The sequence below is a fragment of the Canis lupus genome, chromosome 17, assembly GCF_011100685.1.
Source record: "Canis lupus familiaris isolate Mischka breed German Shepherd chromosome 17, alternate assembly UU_Cfam_GSD_1.0, whole genome shotgun sequence".
Taxonomy (NCBI): Eukaryota; Metazoa; Chordata; class Mammalia; order Carnivora; family Canidae; genus Canis; species Canis lupus.
In genome coordinates, this window is record NC_049238.1 from 35,467,619 (window position 1) to 35,486,095 (window position 18,477).

Genomic DNA, 18,477 nt, shown 5'->3' on the forward strand with positions numbered 1-18,477 from the left:
GAGGTACGCTGATCTAGAATGGCCTTGGTTGAGATAACTGGGCTCTCCTCACATGTCTCTTTATATCTCTTGTCCACATGGCAAACTAGCCTAGGCATTTTTCTAGATTATTTTCCAAGCTTTTGCTTTTCTCAAATCTACCAGTATTTTATTTTATTTTTTTAAAGATTTTTATTTATTCATGAGAGAGAGAGAGAGGCAGGCAGAGACACAGGCAGAGGGAGGAGCAGGCTCCATGCAGGGAGCCTGATGTGGGACTCTTTTCCAGGACTCCAGGATCACGCCCTGGGCTGAAGGCAGGTGCTAAACTGCTGAGCCACCCAGGGATCTCCACTACCAGTATTTTAATGATGAAAACAAATCATGTGGCCAAGCCCAGACTGAAGGGGTAGGCAAGTATACTCTGCCTCTTTATGGGAACTACAGTGTCAAAGGGCAGGGATCAGAGGAGGTCTAGCATAGGGGCCATTAACACAATCAATGAAACATATGGATCATCTGTACATAGTTCTGTTTCATTCCAATTTCATTTTCTCTAATCTCTTTCCCTTGTCAAATTGTATTGGCTAATACTATCAGAGCAATGTTTAACAACCACCTCTTGTGCTTTTTTTTTGCAGAGCAAGATTTTGGATTTATTTATAATTTTTCTGTTTCCTAACTGACTAATTTTCTACTTTTCTTTTAATAATCTATTTTTTCCTTTCTTTTAATTATTTTTCTGACTTACTTAGTCATTAGCTTAGCAGGTAATACCCTACCCTGACACTCTACCAAACCTGTACACTCATCTACTAGCTGCTGTCAATGTTGACTGGTATCAACTCATAGATGAACTTCCATGGAATTGTCCTTGACTTATGAGAGTTACCTTCCCAGGAAATGGCTGAGGTTATACTTTCTGCCCATGACTGAAGGACAAGATGGGTCAATGCCATGGTGCCATTTATACTCCAGAATGTCCCACTGAATCAGGCTAAGGCTAGACTTTAGCTGAGCCCATATTTTACAAGCTCCCTGACACCCTGTGTGCTCTGAAGGCCTCCTGTCCTCACTGATGCCCAGAACCCTACTGGACACCTACGTTGCCAGTTGCCAGTGGCTTGCTCTTTTTCTCTATTTTTCTTATAGAATCGTCTATGCTAGTATCTCTTTATTACTTATAATTGGATGATTTGAATATAATTGGATGATTTCTGGCTTGGCTTTTTTAAGAGGTTTCAGGGTTGGGGAGCCAGAGAAGCTGAGATAGTGGTCTGGGATAGTTCCTTTACACAACGTAGAGCCTTTTCCCTTCCCTGCTGCCACAGAGATAGGCTGCTTCTTTCAAACATGGGCTGTCCATGTGATTCTGCATGTTGCACTGACCCTAAACCTAGCTCAGGGACCAGCGAGCCTTCTTACTTGCCAGTTTGGTTTACCATTCCTGTCTTGCTGTTCCAGATCAGAGCTACAAGTTTTACATCTCAATGTGTTTACATCTTACGTTTAGAAAGTGAATTTTTACATGCATTTTTGAGAGTTGCCACCATTTGGCCCTTGTGCTGTGAGATCTCTTTCTGTGGTTCCTCTTGCCACTTCATCTTGCCCCAATCCTGCATCAACTCACACATGTTTTGCTTCTACGTTAGTATCTGGAGAGTTTTCCTGACTCCTAGTTTCATTGACAATGGAATGTTTATTTTCTGTTCCCCTTAGGGAAAATGCTGATTTTACGCAGTAAGGCTTATACTGAAATCCCAACTAGTTGTTCTGAGATCAGGTCTATTAGCTGACTCAAAAAAAAAAAAAAAAAAAAAAAGATTGTTCGGTTGGGTGATTTCTGTGTCCTTTCTTATTTTTGGGAGAGTGGGTGGGTATTTTTTCACATTCCAGGATGAATGGTAAGTTCCCTTGGATTTTTTTGTTATCTGCCAACTGAATGGTTGAGAGAAAACTAGGATGGTTGAATTGGTTCTTTCTTGGTCTGGGGCAATTGGCCAACAGGTATTTAGGAAAAATGTTTAAATGTGAGACACTGCACTGGTCCTGAGGGGCTACACAGTTCAAGACTTGGGACCCTATACCCATACAGTTTGTATTTCCTGTTGGAAATGAACTTTATATAGGGATAATATGTGTGGCATGCTTTTTTGGGACATACATGAGAACACTGTCTCCAGGATCTAGTCATGAAACTATAGGAATCAAAGAAATTTAAGTTCAAACACCATTTAATGGGGTATACTGTCTCTAGGCTGTGGATTTGTGCTGATACTGTAAATACAGATCTAACACAGTTCCTGCCCTTGAGGAGGAGAAGGAGGGGTATGGGTATGAATAGAGTTTTATATTATTGAGCATCTGCTATATATATGCAAGCACTGGAAAAAGCATTTGAGGTGATAATTCTTTGAGTTATATATAATTATTATTCTCATCTTAAAGGTGAGAGAACAGAGGTACTGGGAGGCCAGGTCTCTTGATGTTGGTTGCACATTGGTGACAGAGCCAGGAATCAAACCTGAGTGAGATTTCTTCCAGGCTCAGGCTATACTTTGCGTTTAAACATTTTAAGTGACAGAGTGGAACTTCCCCCTCCTGTGTCAGTTTAAGTTCATTGAGAAGCAGACACCAAGATGGGACTAGATGAGCAAATGATTTATGGGGTGGGGAGTGGGGGAACACTCAAATCTGTGAAGGATGATGGGAGGGAGCTAGAGGAAGGTCAGGGGGAAAAGCTTCAGAATGTGTGTAGGCAGGCCTGACACCATGAAATGAGAAAGCAGAGAGGGCACAATGCTGTGATAAAGTCTCAGTGGGTCAGTGTGGGGGTGGGGGTGTCTCCTGGTATAAGTTGCCTATTGGGCAGTAATTGACCTAATCTAGAAGCTTGCCCTACTCAGTCACCACCAGCTGGGAACAGCCTGAGAGGAAAATCGCCTGGTGTGAATGCCACAATTAATTCCGAGCTTTGGCAGCTGGAGGTTGTTGGAAAACTCTGCTCCCTACTGTGGGTGCTCTTGAAGGATACTCTAGGTGACATTTCTTATGGCTGCTACAGTCCACCCCTTGTGCCACACAGATCACTCCCTCCTCTCCCATCTCCCCAAATGCTGCTCTTGAGTCATCTCAGAAACATGAAAATCTTTTGCCCCTGCAGAAGGGATGTTGAAGTTTTGTTTTAAGGTAACCCTGTCAGGAACTCCCTTCCTTCTTTCCTTCCTTCCTTCCTTCCTTCCTTCCTTCCTTCCTTCCTTCCTTCCTTCCTTCCTTCCACGTTGACCCCACTGTATTGAACACATGGCCTGTGTGTCCCACACAGCAGGTCTTCTTTGACATGCAATATTGCAGTATTGCACAGGAGATGTAACAAAGTTGTCTGTTCTATCATATACCTTGGTCCAAAGGCTCTACTCGGAGTTACCATGTCGATGTCTTAACACCAACTGTGTATCTGTTCTTCACAGGTATGATTTAAGTCTGGATGAAATGAGAGCTTTGACATTTCAGAGAGTGAAGTTTATCATGGGTCTCCCTCTGTTAAAACGTGCAATTCAGGAACAGGTAAGCTTCATTATTACTTTGCTGTGATGTGTATTGAGTAAGAGAGAGAGAGAAAAAGATTTTATTGTTGTTTTGTTTGCTTTTGTGACTTGTGGAAACATGTTTATTTAGTCCCAGGGAAAACTGTCATCAGTATGGGGGAATGCCTTCTTCAGCCCCCTTTTTTCTGCCCCATTCCCCAATAACTTAATTGATCTTCTTCCCTTGCCCTGCATATTCACGTCTCCCCAGATCACAGGCTAGGGGGTAGGGGAATTAGCAGAAGTAATGAAATATATGTTCACAAAACAAATATTATTGGGGGCACAAAATTTAAATATCTGAGAAATGTAATGAACTAATTTTATAGGCTTTTAAAGCATTTAGACTTGTCCAAAATGTATGAGCTTGTTTGTCTACACATTGCCATTCTAAACTCAGTTAAATTATTTTAGTCAACTTAGCCTCTTTAAAAGGAAAGAAGAAAGAATACGTGATTAGAGAACTCTTCCATGATGCAAACATTAGGAGCTATGTTTTTAACCAAGTTTAAATTGATTTCCATTTCATTCAGCTTCGTGGCTTCCTTAATCCTAACACTTTAAACACAACGAAACAGGGGCTCCTGTGTGGCTCAGTCGGTTAAGTGTCTGCCTTCAGCTCAGGTCATGATCCTAGGGTCCGGGATCCAGCCACATAGTGCTCTCTGCTCAGTGGGGTGTCTGCTTCTTCCTCTTCCTCTGCCCCTCCCCTTTGCTTGTTCTCTCTCTCTCAAATAAATAAAATCTTAAAAAAAAAATTGAAAAAACCTACAATGAAACAAAACAAAATTCCTGGTTAGACCCCTAGGAGAGGATCTTGATCCAAGGATAAGCTTCAGTTTGTAGATAGCTGAGGAGTGGCAACTATCCAGCAGGGAGCCCGGCTCTCTTCCTTCCCAGCACAGTCTGTGAGGAGAGAGTCTGAGGACTGAGGTAGTGGGAGTCTTCCCTATTCAGGAGGCCACTGAAGGCTTAGTTCTCTGTGGAATATAGATCAGAGCCAGTGAGAGTGTGGTGGGGGTGAGGTCCATGTTTGAGAGTAGATCACTACCCTGTGTCCCCGCTTTGGTTGGCTGTCCTGAATGAGGCAAGGACAGAACTCAGCATTTTCTTGTCAAAAGGCAGAGCTCTGGCACCCCCTGTTGAAGTAGTGTAGACCCCTCCAAGGTGCCTAGGGCATACTTAAATGGAGAGGAAGAGAGGAAAACACCCACATAATGTGCCTGCAAAGCCTGAAAAATCATTTCATACCAAGCAGTTTGGCAAAGTGGTTTTCAAGCTAGTAAATTGTCTCTTGATAGAACATACATTTAGAGCTGTGAATACAACCAATAATAATAATAATAATAAAAACCACAAAAGACCTCAACCCTTTTTGTTCAGCCACTTTATGAGAGTCTGGCCTCCAGGACATCTGGCATGAGGCTGATTGGAAGGTAAAATCTTGACATGTGGTCAGTCTCCTGGACTTTTAATCAGTTCAATATGTCCATGGCTTAACTTAGTGTCAATATTCAAGATGAAGGTTGATCCTTTAATGAAGTTTACTAATTGCTGCTTATCCCACTGAGTCTGAAGGATTAGCCTGTGTAGTCTTGCTCCTTATGAAGCTGTTGATCCCTGGATCCAATTATCTTCCTATTTTTGTGGTTCCCTTCGTGGTCTGAGGCAGCCCAGACAACTCTGTCCTGGATGATTAGGTGTAGTTCCTGCAGGAGCCACAGGATTGGCCCTAGACAATCCCCCCAGTCTATTTCTGTGAATTACTTCAGCCTATCTGGCGCTTCCTCTCCGTGTGAATTCGCAAAAGCCAATGAACCTGAAGGAAATTAAACTAGTCGGTCATCAGTGTGGCAGGCTCATCTCTTTGGGTGGATGTCATGAAACTCAGCAGCACATCTGTGTTTGAAGGCTCTCAAATTCCACCCTGTAAACAGCTGGAGGAGCCGTCCACATCCAGTAATTCTAGAAGAAGTGTTACATGATTCATTCTGCCTCTTAATAAAAATATTGAGTCATGGCTGTACTGCCTGTTCAGAGAGCGTTCCAGGTTCTTTCTACCCTTCCCTGGCCCCCATTTCGTGTTGCTGTTAGCTTTTTGTGGATGATCTGATGAACTCCAAGGCAGAATGCTGTGTGTAATGTGTAATGATGATGTTCTCAAGGACAAATGAGGAGTGAGTCTCATTCGTCCCAGATCTCTATGGACAGTCCATGGGCCAAGAATAAGCCATTAAAATATTTCCACTCTGCGTTTTCCCCTCTGCCATCTGCAATAGATTTGAGATGTTCTAATAATTTCAAAAGGAAAAACAATATCTGAGTGTGACTACAGAGTATATACACATGTGTGTGCACACACATAGTGTAAACATCATTGCATCTCGCTGGTTTTTTCCCACACCTGTTTCCAGTGATATCACATTTGTGCCCTTCAGCCAACTGTCTTCTTCCTCTGCGAAAATCCTGGGTGGGTGGGTGGGGAAGTCACTGCCTCCCTGTATTTCCAGAGATGGGGAGACAGAGGAGCCAGGTAGGAGATCTATTGGAGCTTACAGAGGCTGCCCGCCTGCACCAAAATCACCATAACCAATATAACAGCTCAGACTTCCTGAGTACATCTCTTATGCCAGTCACAGTGCTAAGAACTTTAAGTGGATGATCTCATTTAATATCCACAACATCCAGAATGGTATTCCCATTTTACAGGTGAATAAGTTGAAAACCAGTAATTGGTCTGAGGTTATACAACTAGTAAATTGTATATATAACTAGTGGAACACAGATTTAAGCCCAGCTGGTCCTGCTTTCTGAGCCTGCTTCAAGCTGGTGGTTCTTGCCCTCTGGCTGCACACTAGCATTGCCTGGGGAACTTTCCAACCTCTGCTGTCCGGGCTTTCCCTCAGGCCGATCAAATCAGCATTTAAATTTCTCAGGTGATTCCGTGTGTGTCCTGGCTTGAGTACTACTCTCCACTCTCCTTCTTTCCTGGTACTCTACCATCTACCTCGAATTTTTCCCATTCAGCATTTGGTCTCTGCCAATCATGGTTCAGGGCTGACCATCCCAGCACTTCCTTTCCAGGAGGAAGACAGTTGGGATCAGGCTATTCCTGGCCAACAGGAGTGAGGAGTGGGAGGAAGATATTTGAATAATGAAGTACCCATTCCATGACTGACACCCACTTACCCCCTCCCCATCATCCTCTCTCTCACTCTGAGTTCTGCTTGTCCTCATCCCCATGATCCACAGGAGTGTTGGGCATGGCATATCATTATTATCTAAACCAGTGGTTCTCAAAGTATGGTCTAAGGACCCCTGGGGTACCTAAGACCCTTTCAGGTACTATCTGAAAAGTGTATTTACAACTATATATGAACAACACCAGATTTTTCATCATAAACTTCAACCAAAACAACATATGGCAACAGACTGAGTGTAGAAACAGAGAGTCTAGCTGTCTTTCATTAAGCCAGATGCTAAAATAATTTGTAAAACAGTAAAACAATAAAAAAAAAGTAAAACAATGCCATTCTTCTTATTGATTTTTTGGTTTGGAAATTATGGTTATTTTTCATAAGAATTATGAAAATTATGTCATGGGTATAGTGTTATTTTTAAGTGAATAAAAATTTTTAGAATTCTTAGTTTTAATTACAAGTATGGCAAATTGATAGACATAGCCCACATAAACAAAAGCTCTTTGGAATCCTCAATAATTTTTAAGAATGTAAAGGGGTCCAGAGACCATAAAATTTGAGAACCACTGATCTAAATCATCCACTGTTTTCTCAAATTAGCTTAAAGGGGAACTGGCAGGAGATTTATATTTATCATACTATAACTTTACATGGCCTTATATTTATATAATGTTTATTATGGTATAATTATTATTTCAACCAGAATTTTAGTCTCAGTTTGGGATGGTTTTTGTTTTTCTATTTAAAGAACTACCAGGTGAGTGATCATATCTAAAATGGAATAAGACTCTGAAGTCAGCTCACCTTAGAAGGCATTTGGAAATGGGCAGAATGGTTGCATTCCTAATTAACCCCTAAAAAAAAGGAGCAGCCTTTCCCAGGAAGTTACACTGAAGCCATGGGTGTGTTGTGGAAAAGGAGCTTAGTAGAGAATATGCCAAGCAGGTGCGTATGTCTTCTTTGCCACTAGCCCTTTACACCAGCCCATCCCACCAAGGCCTGCTTTGCTGCCCACAAGAACTAGTGCCAGTCCTGATTGGTCCTGCAGACCATGACCAAGTACACTTCCCCCACCCCATCCCAGTACTGGTTCCTGACCTATTTTGAGCTCTTGGCTCTAACACCCTAGCCTTGGCTCTGCCCTTGGCCCTCTGGCTTCTGTTTGTACTGGAACCCAGGCTTTTCCTAGTGGGCTGCGACAGGCTGCCCCTGGCTCTTGGTCTTGTATGCTGCCTTTGGCAGGAGTCCCTGTCCCAGCTCCAGCTCTGCAGACTTGGACTCTGGCCACTTGGCCAGCACTCTAGCCAGGCCAGCCCTGGCCACAAGGGATGCCGTGGAGGATGTGAGCAGAGATGACAGGACAGAGTGGCCTGTTTACAGAAGTTCCTCTGTGTAGATTGGCAGCTGAACTGAGTTGTCATCTATCATGGCCACAGGAATTACTTGAAAGAGCATGACAGGGAGTGAGTTGGGATCCACTCAGAGACTCTAGGGTAGCCAGAATCCTGGTGTTCTTTATTTACTGTACTGTAAACAATTTGGCTTAATGAAAACTTCTTATTTTCAGGGTTAATTATTTTTTTAAAAATTTTTAAAGATTTTATTTATTTATTCATAGAGACAGAGAGAGGGAGAGGCAGAGACACAGGCAGAGGAAGAAGCAGGCATCATACAGAGAGCCTGACGTGGGACTCGATCCAGGGTCTCCAGGATCACACCCTGGTCTGCAGGCAGTGCTAAACCGCTGCGCCACTGGGGCTGCCCTTCAGGGTTAATCATTATTCTTGCAGTGAAATGTGTAAAATAACAGTAATTATTACTGACTATAATTTCCTAAGTCCCTTCTATGTGCCAGGTGAGGCCATTCACTCATTTTACAACCATTTATTGAACACCTACTATGAGTCAGGCATTGTTCAAGAGGCAGTGATCCAAGCAGACAAAAAAATATCTGTATTTATGGAGCTTATATTTTAGTCTGGGAGAAAGCAGACAATAAAATAATAAGTAAATTTGTGGGACATCAGATGGTTGTCAATGCTGCAGAAAAAAATCAAACATGGTGAATAATAAAATTATTGGAAACACTTAAAAAAATCAAACATGATAAACTGGAAAAGAAGTGATATTATCTCTCTTCACAGACAACATGGTCTTAGATGTAGAAAACCTTTTTATGTTAAAATTAATGTAAAACAATGCACTTGCCATTAACCTATAAGTAAGCTCATGCATTAAGGTGATCATCAATATGATACATTCATCATTACATGCTGTCAATATTGATAAATTATATGATTACACTAATAATAAAAAAAATTTCCAAAGCAGGCAGGAATTTAGTAGGAAGCATCAGCTGCCAAGAGAAGAGGTATTAAATTTAAGGCAAGAATTTGGAAAATCCTAAACTGTCAGGCTACTTCACTGATGTTGTAAAGGGAGAAAAAATATCCTTAGGCAGAGCCATGGGAATGTCACCTTTCATTGTTCCTGGTATTGGGCTTTCCTGGAGTGGTCAAGGACCCTGGGGAGAGCAGAAGTATAATGGCTCCATCTAGCCTTTGTTATAGACTTCTCCCAGTGCCCTACTATGTGGCCCCAGCAGAGGAAAAGCAGAGAGTAAAAAAAGACTGATGTGGAGGCCATCGTTAGATGTTTGGATTTTCTTGCAAAAGTAACTGGAGTCATTGGAGAGTTTTCACACTGGTGGCTTGTGGGGAAGCAGGGAGCCTAGCATGATGCTTATTTTTAAAATATTATAGTGCCTTGATCACAGTTTATAAATTGGTTCAGAAAACATATATGGAAATGCAAAAGACCTGAAATTGTTAAAGCAGTTCTGAAAAAGGACACATTTGGAGGACTTCACAACTTGATTTCAAGACTTATTATAAAGCTACTCAAGATTATGTGGTATTAGCATAAGGAGAGACAGATCGATTAATGGGACATTATGGAGAGTCCTGAAATAAACCCATACATATACAATCAATTAATTTTTTTAACAATGTTGCCAAGGCAACTCAATGGGAAAAGAAAAATCTTTTCAATGAATAGTTCTGAAACAAGTAGTTAAATATACATAAAAAAGCTAATCTTGATCCCTATCTCATACTACACACAAAAATAATTTGAGATGTATTATATACCTAAACGTAAATTCTAAAATTACAAAGTTAGTAGAAGAACAAAGGAGAATGTCCTGACTCTAGGATGGGCAGAGGTTTCTTAGAGAGGACCCCCAAAATGCTAAACATGTCAAAGAAAAAACTGATAAATTGGTCTTTTCAGAAACTGTTTTTCATCAAAAGACATCATTAAGAGAATAAAAGGGCAATCCAAAAACTAGGAAGAAATATCTGCAATGCATTTATCTGAAAAAAGTTATGTCCAGATACAAAGGATTTGTACCCAGAATATATAAAGAATTCCTAGAGCTCAATGATAAAAGACAAGCAACCCAATCTAAAAAATGGGCAAAGGACCCGAACAGACAATTTATAGAAGTATATAAATGGCCGATAAGCATATACAGATGTGTTCAGGATCTTTAGTCATCTAAGAGATGCATATTTAAGCCCATAATGTGATGACATTACACTCCCTCCAGAATAGCTAAAAATGAAAAGATGCACACTACTGATGAAAATGCAGAGAAACCAGAAGGCTTCGATATTGTTGGTAGCAGTGTGAAATTGTATAACCATTTTGAAAAACTGTTTGCCAGTTCCTTACAATATTAAATACAGACCTACCCTTTAAGCCAGAAATTGCATTCCTGGGAATTTACAAAAAAGAAATGGGAACATATGTCCACAAAAAGATTTTTACATGAGTGTGTGTATCAGCTTTTCTCATAATAACCCTAGACTGGAAAGAACATAAATGTTCATCAGTATGAGATTGGGCAAACTGTGGAATATTCATAGATGGAAGACTACTGAGTCATGAGAAAGAACTACTGACATACATAACACCATAGACACTTTATTTGCATGAAAGGAGGCAGCCACAAAAAGGTACATTTTGTGTGATTCAATTTATGTAAATTAAAGAACAGGCAAAGGCAATGGATGATGATAAAATGAGAACAGTGGTTGCCTGTGGGGAGTGGGGACTCTGAAAAGGTGCATGAGGGCACTTTCTAGGGGAGATGGGAACATTTTATAATCTTAATTGGTGTAAAGGTTACGGGTAGATAATTGATCAGAATTCATGTGCTTAGGCTCTGTGCATTTCACTATATGTAAATTTTACCTTAATAGTTATAAAAAAAGATCATGATGTCTGATGTTTGGGGCAGAATAGAAACAGGGAGGCCATCTGGGAGGCTGTTATGATAGTCCAGGCACAAGATAGTGGTGGATGTATGAAGTAGATTTGGGATCTCTTTACAAGGGAGGGTCAAGGACTGGTTAGTCTAGTTAGTCCATCTAGGGCCTTTAGAGCTAAGGCCCTAGATGACTGAATACCTGAAGCCCATTTATTTTATTTATGTATTTTACTCTGACCCCTTCTCTTTCTAAAATAATTTAAGGCTAATTATAACAAAGGATATGTATTTGATAAGACTGAGAAAACATAACTAAAATAGAAAATTGAAACCAGAAGGTAGAAGAAGCAAATAAGTCAGTTTGGGGACTGATAATAGAAAACTAAAGATCAGGAAACTCTGTCCAGTACCCTTGGCTGGGGCTGCAAACGGATTACAAAGAGGGTGGTGAGGGTCTTTTATATCAGAGAAATAGATGGCTCAAGCAGTGCTGAGTCAAGATGATTTTAGTTGAAGAAGAATATATGACTTTTGGAGACTCTCTGGGCTTATAAAACCAAAATTGTATATTTTTGTAGAGAGAGGCAAAGGCAGGCAGAGGAAGAAGCAGGTTCCTCGCAGGGAGCCTAATGCGGGACTGGATCCCAGGACCCTGAATCACTACCTGAGCCAAAGGCAGATGCTCAACCGCTGAGCCACCCAGGTGCTCCTAGAACTTGATTTATAACAGAATATTGCATCACAAAAAGCCTGATACATCAAGTGCTCTCCAAAGAAATAGGGGATATTTTAGGGAAAACTACCTTCTGTCTGTCTGGGACAATCTATTATGCAGAAATATAAATAGCATGGGTATAATTTAGGATAAAATACAAGCTTGAGCATATTCTCCATAATTTATGGAATTATCATTTAAAGTTAATACAAACTGTCATTCTGACATGGGAATTGGATTTGGTTTGAATATATCAAGTCTAAATAAAGGCAGCTATTGATACGTAGAAATACTGCAAAAAAGTATATAAAAATACATGTTGATTATTTATTGATCATTATCAGTACAGACAATTTATTAGGTTATCAACTGAATGACAGGGGAAACTTGTCAATAATAGACATTCTTTAATTAAGAACAATTAATGAATCAGAAATGAAATAATTGAATAAAAGAGAATTTAAGTGTGGGGAAGATGTTAAAAATATATGCCAGTAAGGCAGTCAAATCCAATTAAGCCTAGTTTTAGTTCTGGAACTTTTGCTGGACTTCTTAAAATAGACCAGTCCAAATGAATGCTTAAATCACCATCAGAGAACTCATGGCAAACTCATATTGGCATTGCCCATCAGATCTAATAGCAAAGATTGCTGTCTCGTGCAGAGACTGGGGAAGGAAAATAATCATCATAAATAATTCATAATGGACAAGATGGCTAAGTTTGGGGTTGATTCTTTAGCAAATGTGATTGAATTTATTTCAAACTGGTGAGTAAAAATGACCACAGTTGGACAACATTAATGACAAAGGCATGTTCTTGCATCAACAGTATAAATGGAAGGAATACAATATGAAGAAAACTGTGAACAGTTGGGGATTCTGAGGGATTTACTTACTCCTGATGGTTTACGTTTGGCCACAACAGAGCAGGTGGTTTAGGATAAGGAAGGGTTTGTTGTAATGATGTAGTATGGAATGACTCTCAGGAAGATCACTTGCTCATTGGAATGTGTTGATGTCAGGTGCCCTATGGGGATGAGGCTGATGGTACAAAAAAGGGGTGCGGTGGCAGTAAAGTCTGGACCACCGAGAGTCACCTGGGGCTTCTGTAAGCTTAATTGTGAGGCGTGGGGGCAAGATGTCCATATGAGGAGCCCAAAGATCTTGTTCCAGGTCCTTGCTTTTCTATTTACTAGGTGATCCTGGTTGGATGAGTCTGTTGACCTCCCGAGTCTAGACTTTTCTGTTACATGGGATCTGTACTTCCTTTCTTGCTTAGCGTCTCAAAGAGAGTTGTGAGGATCCACAGGACAGAGGATACATGGGCCATCTGAAAAAGTCTGCACGTATCTGCTACAGTTGGTTTTTTGTTTTTGGTTTTTTTATTTGCTGGTAACTAACTCTCCAGTGTGAGCTGAAACTGGAGCCAGGCAATGGTTCATGCTCAAGCTGGAGTTATTTTAAGAAATAATCAATACAAGATGCATTGGGTTGGAGCCACTGTAAGAGTCATAAATCTTGACAGTCTTCTATTTGATAAAATTAATACTGTTTGAAAGAAACATTGTAAAAACCTGCAGGAGGGGAAAACCTAGTGCGTTCTGGGGGAAAGAGCTTAAGCCATTGTGGAAACTGAGTCACTCTAGGAAGACTGGGTGACCATCCTGTTGCTGGTGGGGCAGTTTTCAGGCACATGTCCACACAGGCACGCACACAGGTGTGCATGCACCACACACGTATACACACACGTACACAAGGGCAACAGGTACCAACTTTGTTGGCTGGGTCTCAGAAGACTGGAGAACAAGGCCGCCTAGCATTAATTCCAACAGTGGATAATTGCAATTTGCGCACTCAGGGGCCTACCATCTTCTAAGGAAATGCCGCCTGCCTCTGAATTTTAAACATAAGACAGCCTCGGGTTTTTTGCCCTGTCTCATTTCTAGCTGGTGAAGAGTATGCTCTCGTAGCCTTGGGATTGGTTTTGGCTGTTGTGTACAGGCCTCCCCTGTTGGTGGGAGCATTGGTTATGCGCCAGCAAGCCTCTGTTGCTAGGCAGGACCCGTGTTGCTAGGCAGAAGCGTGGGGGAGGGTGTCAGACTCCGGGGAGCTCACGGACAAACTTGGTTGAGGCAGCACAAGGCACTAAGGGAGCCTGTCAGGACCCTGCCTTCCGTGGGGATGCAGCCGGCTCTCCTTGTATGCATGTGGTCAGAGACCGCAAGGCCACGTTAAAAAAAAAAAAAAAAAAAACCAACAAAACTGGATGAAAACATTTATTTCAATAAGGTCATCAGAGTATTTCTAATTAAAAATTGTTTTTATTGTGTTGAATTTTTATTATAAAAGTAACATAAGTTTATTATAAAAGATGTTGTTACATTAAAACGCTTCATTAATTTTAAAACCATAAGGAAACCTTGACATTGGGTCTGTCATGTTTTCAGGCAGAGAAAACAAAGAATTTTGTCAATCGAAGCCTGGTCATAGGAGAAGTCCTCTCCACAGCGGACATGGCCACAGGAGTGAAGGTGAGAGGCTGTGGGCACCGCGCCCTTCATGAGCTGATACTTAGTTTTAAATAACCAGGAGTACAAAGTAGAACCCTGTAAGTATCAGGTGTTTACTGGAATAGATGTCTGTAAAATGGTACAGTGTACAACCCCCCCCACCCCGACTTCCTCTTTAGCCATTATATTCAACCTCTTGCTCATTTGTTCTTTGCTTTTCTTTTTGTTTAGTTTTATTGCACTGTGTCAGACAATTATTTTCACTTGTTCTCATTTTATAAAAGCGGTTTCATAGTCATTCATGATTTAGTTTCTTCACTGAAATGTTATCACTAAGGTAGATCTGTACTGTGGCATGCCACTGCATTCATATATTTTTTTGATCTTTTTATTTTGAAATAATAATGCTCACAGAAAGCTACCAAAATAGTACATAGGGTTTTATGAACTCTTCACCGAGTTTTCCTCTGTGGTGACGTCTTATATAGCTGTAATGCAAGGTAAACCAGGAAACCACCCCTGCTACAGTACTGTTCTAGTATGGTGCTAGACTACAGAACTATACTACAGACCTTCTTCAGATTTCACTAGCTTTTACATGCACTTCAGTGTGTGTGTGTGTGTGTGTGTGTGTGTGTAATTCTATGCAGTTTGGTCCCATATATGGATTCATATGACCACCACCACAATCAAGATCTAGAGTTGTTTCATCAGCACAAAGGAAGTTTTAGTGCTACCCATTGGCACCCAGTCCCCACCCCGTTCCTGTCCTTTGGCTACCACTAACCTATTCTGTCTCTATAGTTTCACCATTTTAAGAATGATATATGGATGGAAATTCATTTGTTTTTCATATTCCTTTATGTGAATTTGCTACAACACATGGAATTCTTAGACTTCTCCATTTTTGTTGTTCATATGGGTATAATGTGGTATTGCACTGTGGGCTTGCTTTGCGTGTCCCACCTCACCAAGAATGGTGAACAGAATAGTTCAGCTGGTGTGATGGCCATGGCTCATCATGGTACCCTAAGTCTCCAATGGAGGGTCATTTGCATTGCCCTGCATATGCTCTCTTTTCCTTCCTTGGCAACTGTGCCTCAAAATAGGTCCCTGCATCCAAACATTCAGTCCTGATGTCCCCAAAGGGGAGAAATAAGTAGAATACGAAGAGAGAATGAACAGACAGGAAGCCAGGTCAACTGTTGGTGAGTCCAAAATGGCAGTTATTATTTGTTTTGCAGTGTAGATGTTTAAAAATGGGTAGGAATTAAAAACAAAGAAAATTGTTAGTTCATCTGTGGTGAAGGCACCCACCAGTAGGTCCTTTGGGGGAGACTGGCTTCCATGTGATTTCAGCCAGGCAGGGTCTCTTCCCTCCTACTTGGGTTGGCTGTGGCTTCCAGACAGAAGAAATTCAGCTTAGATGCAACAAATAGATTCCCTTAGAAATACTAGAGGTTCCTGGTCTAAACTCATGATCCTCAGTTTGTGTTGTTTCCATATTGCTCTCTACTTCCTTTTCAGCAAGCTTGTGGTAGGATGTCCATGCAGAAATCACCATTGGGTGTTCCAGCATTCTAGATGGGGAGCTGTCTCCTTGGCATCTTTGGGTCTTACACTGACCCTAGTGCATAGAACTGCACCGGGAATGTTTGAATGAATAAGGGAGGGTCAGCCTGTGGTTTAAAGCAGACTTAAACATTTCAACCACTTGCAATGTGTGGATAGTATTTAAATTCTGGTTCAAACAAACTGTAAAGAAAAACTATGTACTAGTTGGGGAAATATAAACATTGGATATTTGGTGATATTAAAGGATTATTATATTTTTATGTGGGGTAATGATTTTAGGGTTATATTTTTAGAAAGAGTCTTTATCTTTTACAGATGTATGGGACATAGTTAGGGATGAAATGGCAGGATGTCTAGGATAAACTTCAAGATTATGTGGGGTATAGAAGGGGAAAGTGGATTGGGGGAAAGATGAAGCAAAATGGACCATAAGCTGGTCATTGTTGCATTCATTATACTCTTGTATTTTGGTTGAAATGTTCCAAAATAAAAAAACTTGTAAAAAAGTTTTGCTCTGTAGTATCCTAGAAGAAAATATGAATAGATCTTAAGACATAGGTCTTGGGACACCTGGGTGGCTCAGTGGGTTAACTGTCTGACTCTTGATTTTGGCTCAGGTCATGATCTCAGGGTTGTGGGATCGAGCCCTGCATCAGGCTCTGTGCTCAGCAGGAAGTTTGCTTGAGATTCTCTCTCTCTCTCTCCCTCCCCATTTTCCCCTCCTGCCCAAATAAATAAATAAATCTTTAAAAAAATAAAGAAAGAAATAGGTCTTTAAAAATGCTACTGTGATCATGTCCCTCCTTTGCTTAAAACTTCTTTCCCTTATGCTTATAGAAGCCCTCCTATTTTTGATATGGTCCATGGGTCCTTGTGTGGTTTGGCCCTACTCACTTCTCCAGATACCTATTGTCTCACTTTGTCTCCTCCTTAGGGGGCCTGACATGTTGGCCTTCTTTCGTTTCTCGCATCCACCTTTGGACCACTCTTGCCATCACCCTAGAATGGATTTTTCCCTCTCCTTCACCTGTCTGATACCTGCTCATTCTTCAAGTCCCAGCCCAACTGTCCTCCCCTCAGGGAAGCCTCCCTCAAGTCTGCAATTTAAATCCTATCTACTCGTCATCTGTCTTTGAACCTTTGTACCTTACAGTTGTTTGTCACAGTATGTGCTATTTTGATCTTCCGAATTCATGTGTTTGATTGATGTATGTCTCTTAGCACCACTAGAGGGCAAACTTCTTGAAGACAATCATGCCCTACATTTTTGTTCTGTGGTATCACTACATGAGAATTAAATGAATACATAGGCCTTACTGGAAAGGTTAAGAGTAGAATTAGGGTATGACCAGGAAATCCATTCCTCTGTATATACCCCAAGAATTGAAAAGAGATAGATATTTACTCAGATAGATACTTGTATGCCAGTGTTCATTGCAGCATTATTCACAATAGCTAAAGGGTGGAAACAAACCAAGTGTCTGTCACAGAAGAATGGATAAACAAAATGTGGTACACACATATGATGGAGTATTGCTCAGCCATAAAAAAGAACGAAGTTCTGGTACATGTTACAACATGGATGAACTTTGAAAACACGATGCTAAGTGAAATAAGCCACACACAACACAGCAAATATTGTATGATTCCACTTACATGAAATTTCTGGAATAGGCAAACTCATAGAGATAGAAAGTAGATTGTGGGTTACCAGAGGCCAGAGGAACAGGAGAATGGGGAGTAGTGGCAGGGCACAGAGTTTCTGTGTGGGGTGATGAAAAAGTTTTGGAGATAGGTAGTGGTGATGGTTATGCAATAGTGTGAATCTAAATAATACCACTGAGTATACTTAAAAATGGCTAAAATGCAAACTTTATGTTAAATGCATTGTGCTAAAAGGTTTAAAAAAACCTTTTAAAATTGAACAAAAGTTACGTTAATCCTGTTTGCTTTCACATATATCATTTGTTGCAGAGGACTAATTTTTCTTGTGCATGGATATCCTAGAAATTTGGAGGAAGGGGTAGATTTTGCTCCTGAGTCTAGCCTGTCTTTCCTGTGAGCAGGGGAGGGAGATGTGGTGTGCTCAGAACAGTCCCTGGGAACCCTGGGGTGGTCATGGCAGCCCCAGATCTCACTTCTAGCCCAAGAGCAGCTGGTGGCTCTGCCTGCTTTCCTTTACACCTGCGCATAAGCTGGCTATTGACTCAATGAGGGAGTGTCAGCAGCAGTTCATCTAAGTCATCTGTGCTCCACAGGCCTGGGCCCCTTTTCTCTCTTCCTCCACATCTGTGTTATCCAAAGGCTCTGGGTGTCCCTGAGAGCTTCAGACAAACATAGTTGGACTAACACAGCCAAGTGGTGGCAGGGCCAGGGGCTGGCTCTGAAAGTGACTCACAGTGAGGTTGAGGGGGGTGGAAAAGTGAGAGGTGCCAGGAAAAGGTTTCCTTTACTGAGGGCTTTGTATCCCTGCTTTAGTTTGGGAGCCAGCCCAGGTCTTCTACCAGGCACGCTGATGCAGTTTGAAAGGACTCTAGGGTCCAAAGAGATGGACATGCTTCCTTTTCTTCTTCCCCATGACTGTTCCCCTTTTTCTTTATTTGAACCACCCTACTATCTGTCCAAATTGCTTGGGCTG

General features: G+C 41.2%; 1 protein-coding gene across 4 annotated transcripts in view; it reads left to right on the plus strand.

Annotated features, from left to right (window-relative positions):
• ACOXL (acyl-CoA oxidase like) overlaps positions 1-18,477 on the plus strand; it is a 348,079-nt gene that overhangs the window by 18,077 nt on the left and 311,525 nt on the right. For all 4 annotated transcript variants that reach the window (XM_038561425.1, XM_038561423.1, XM_038561424.1 and 1 more), the window contains exons 2-3: positions 3,450-3,546; positions 14,202-14,285. In XM_038561425.1, coding sequence (XP_038417353.1) covers positions 3,450-3,546; positions 14,202-14,285 — 181 coding nt within the window. The remainder of the gene's footprint in view (positions 1-3,449; positions 3,547-14,201; positions 14,286-18,477) is intronic.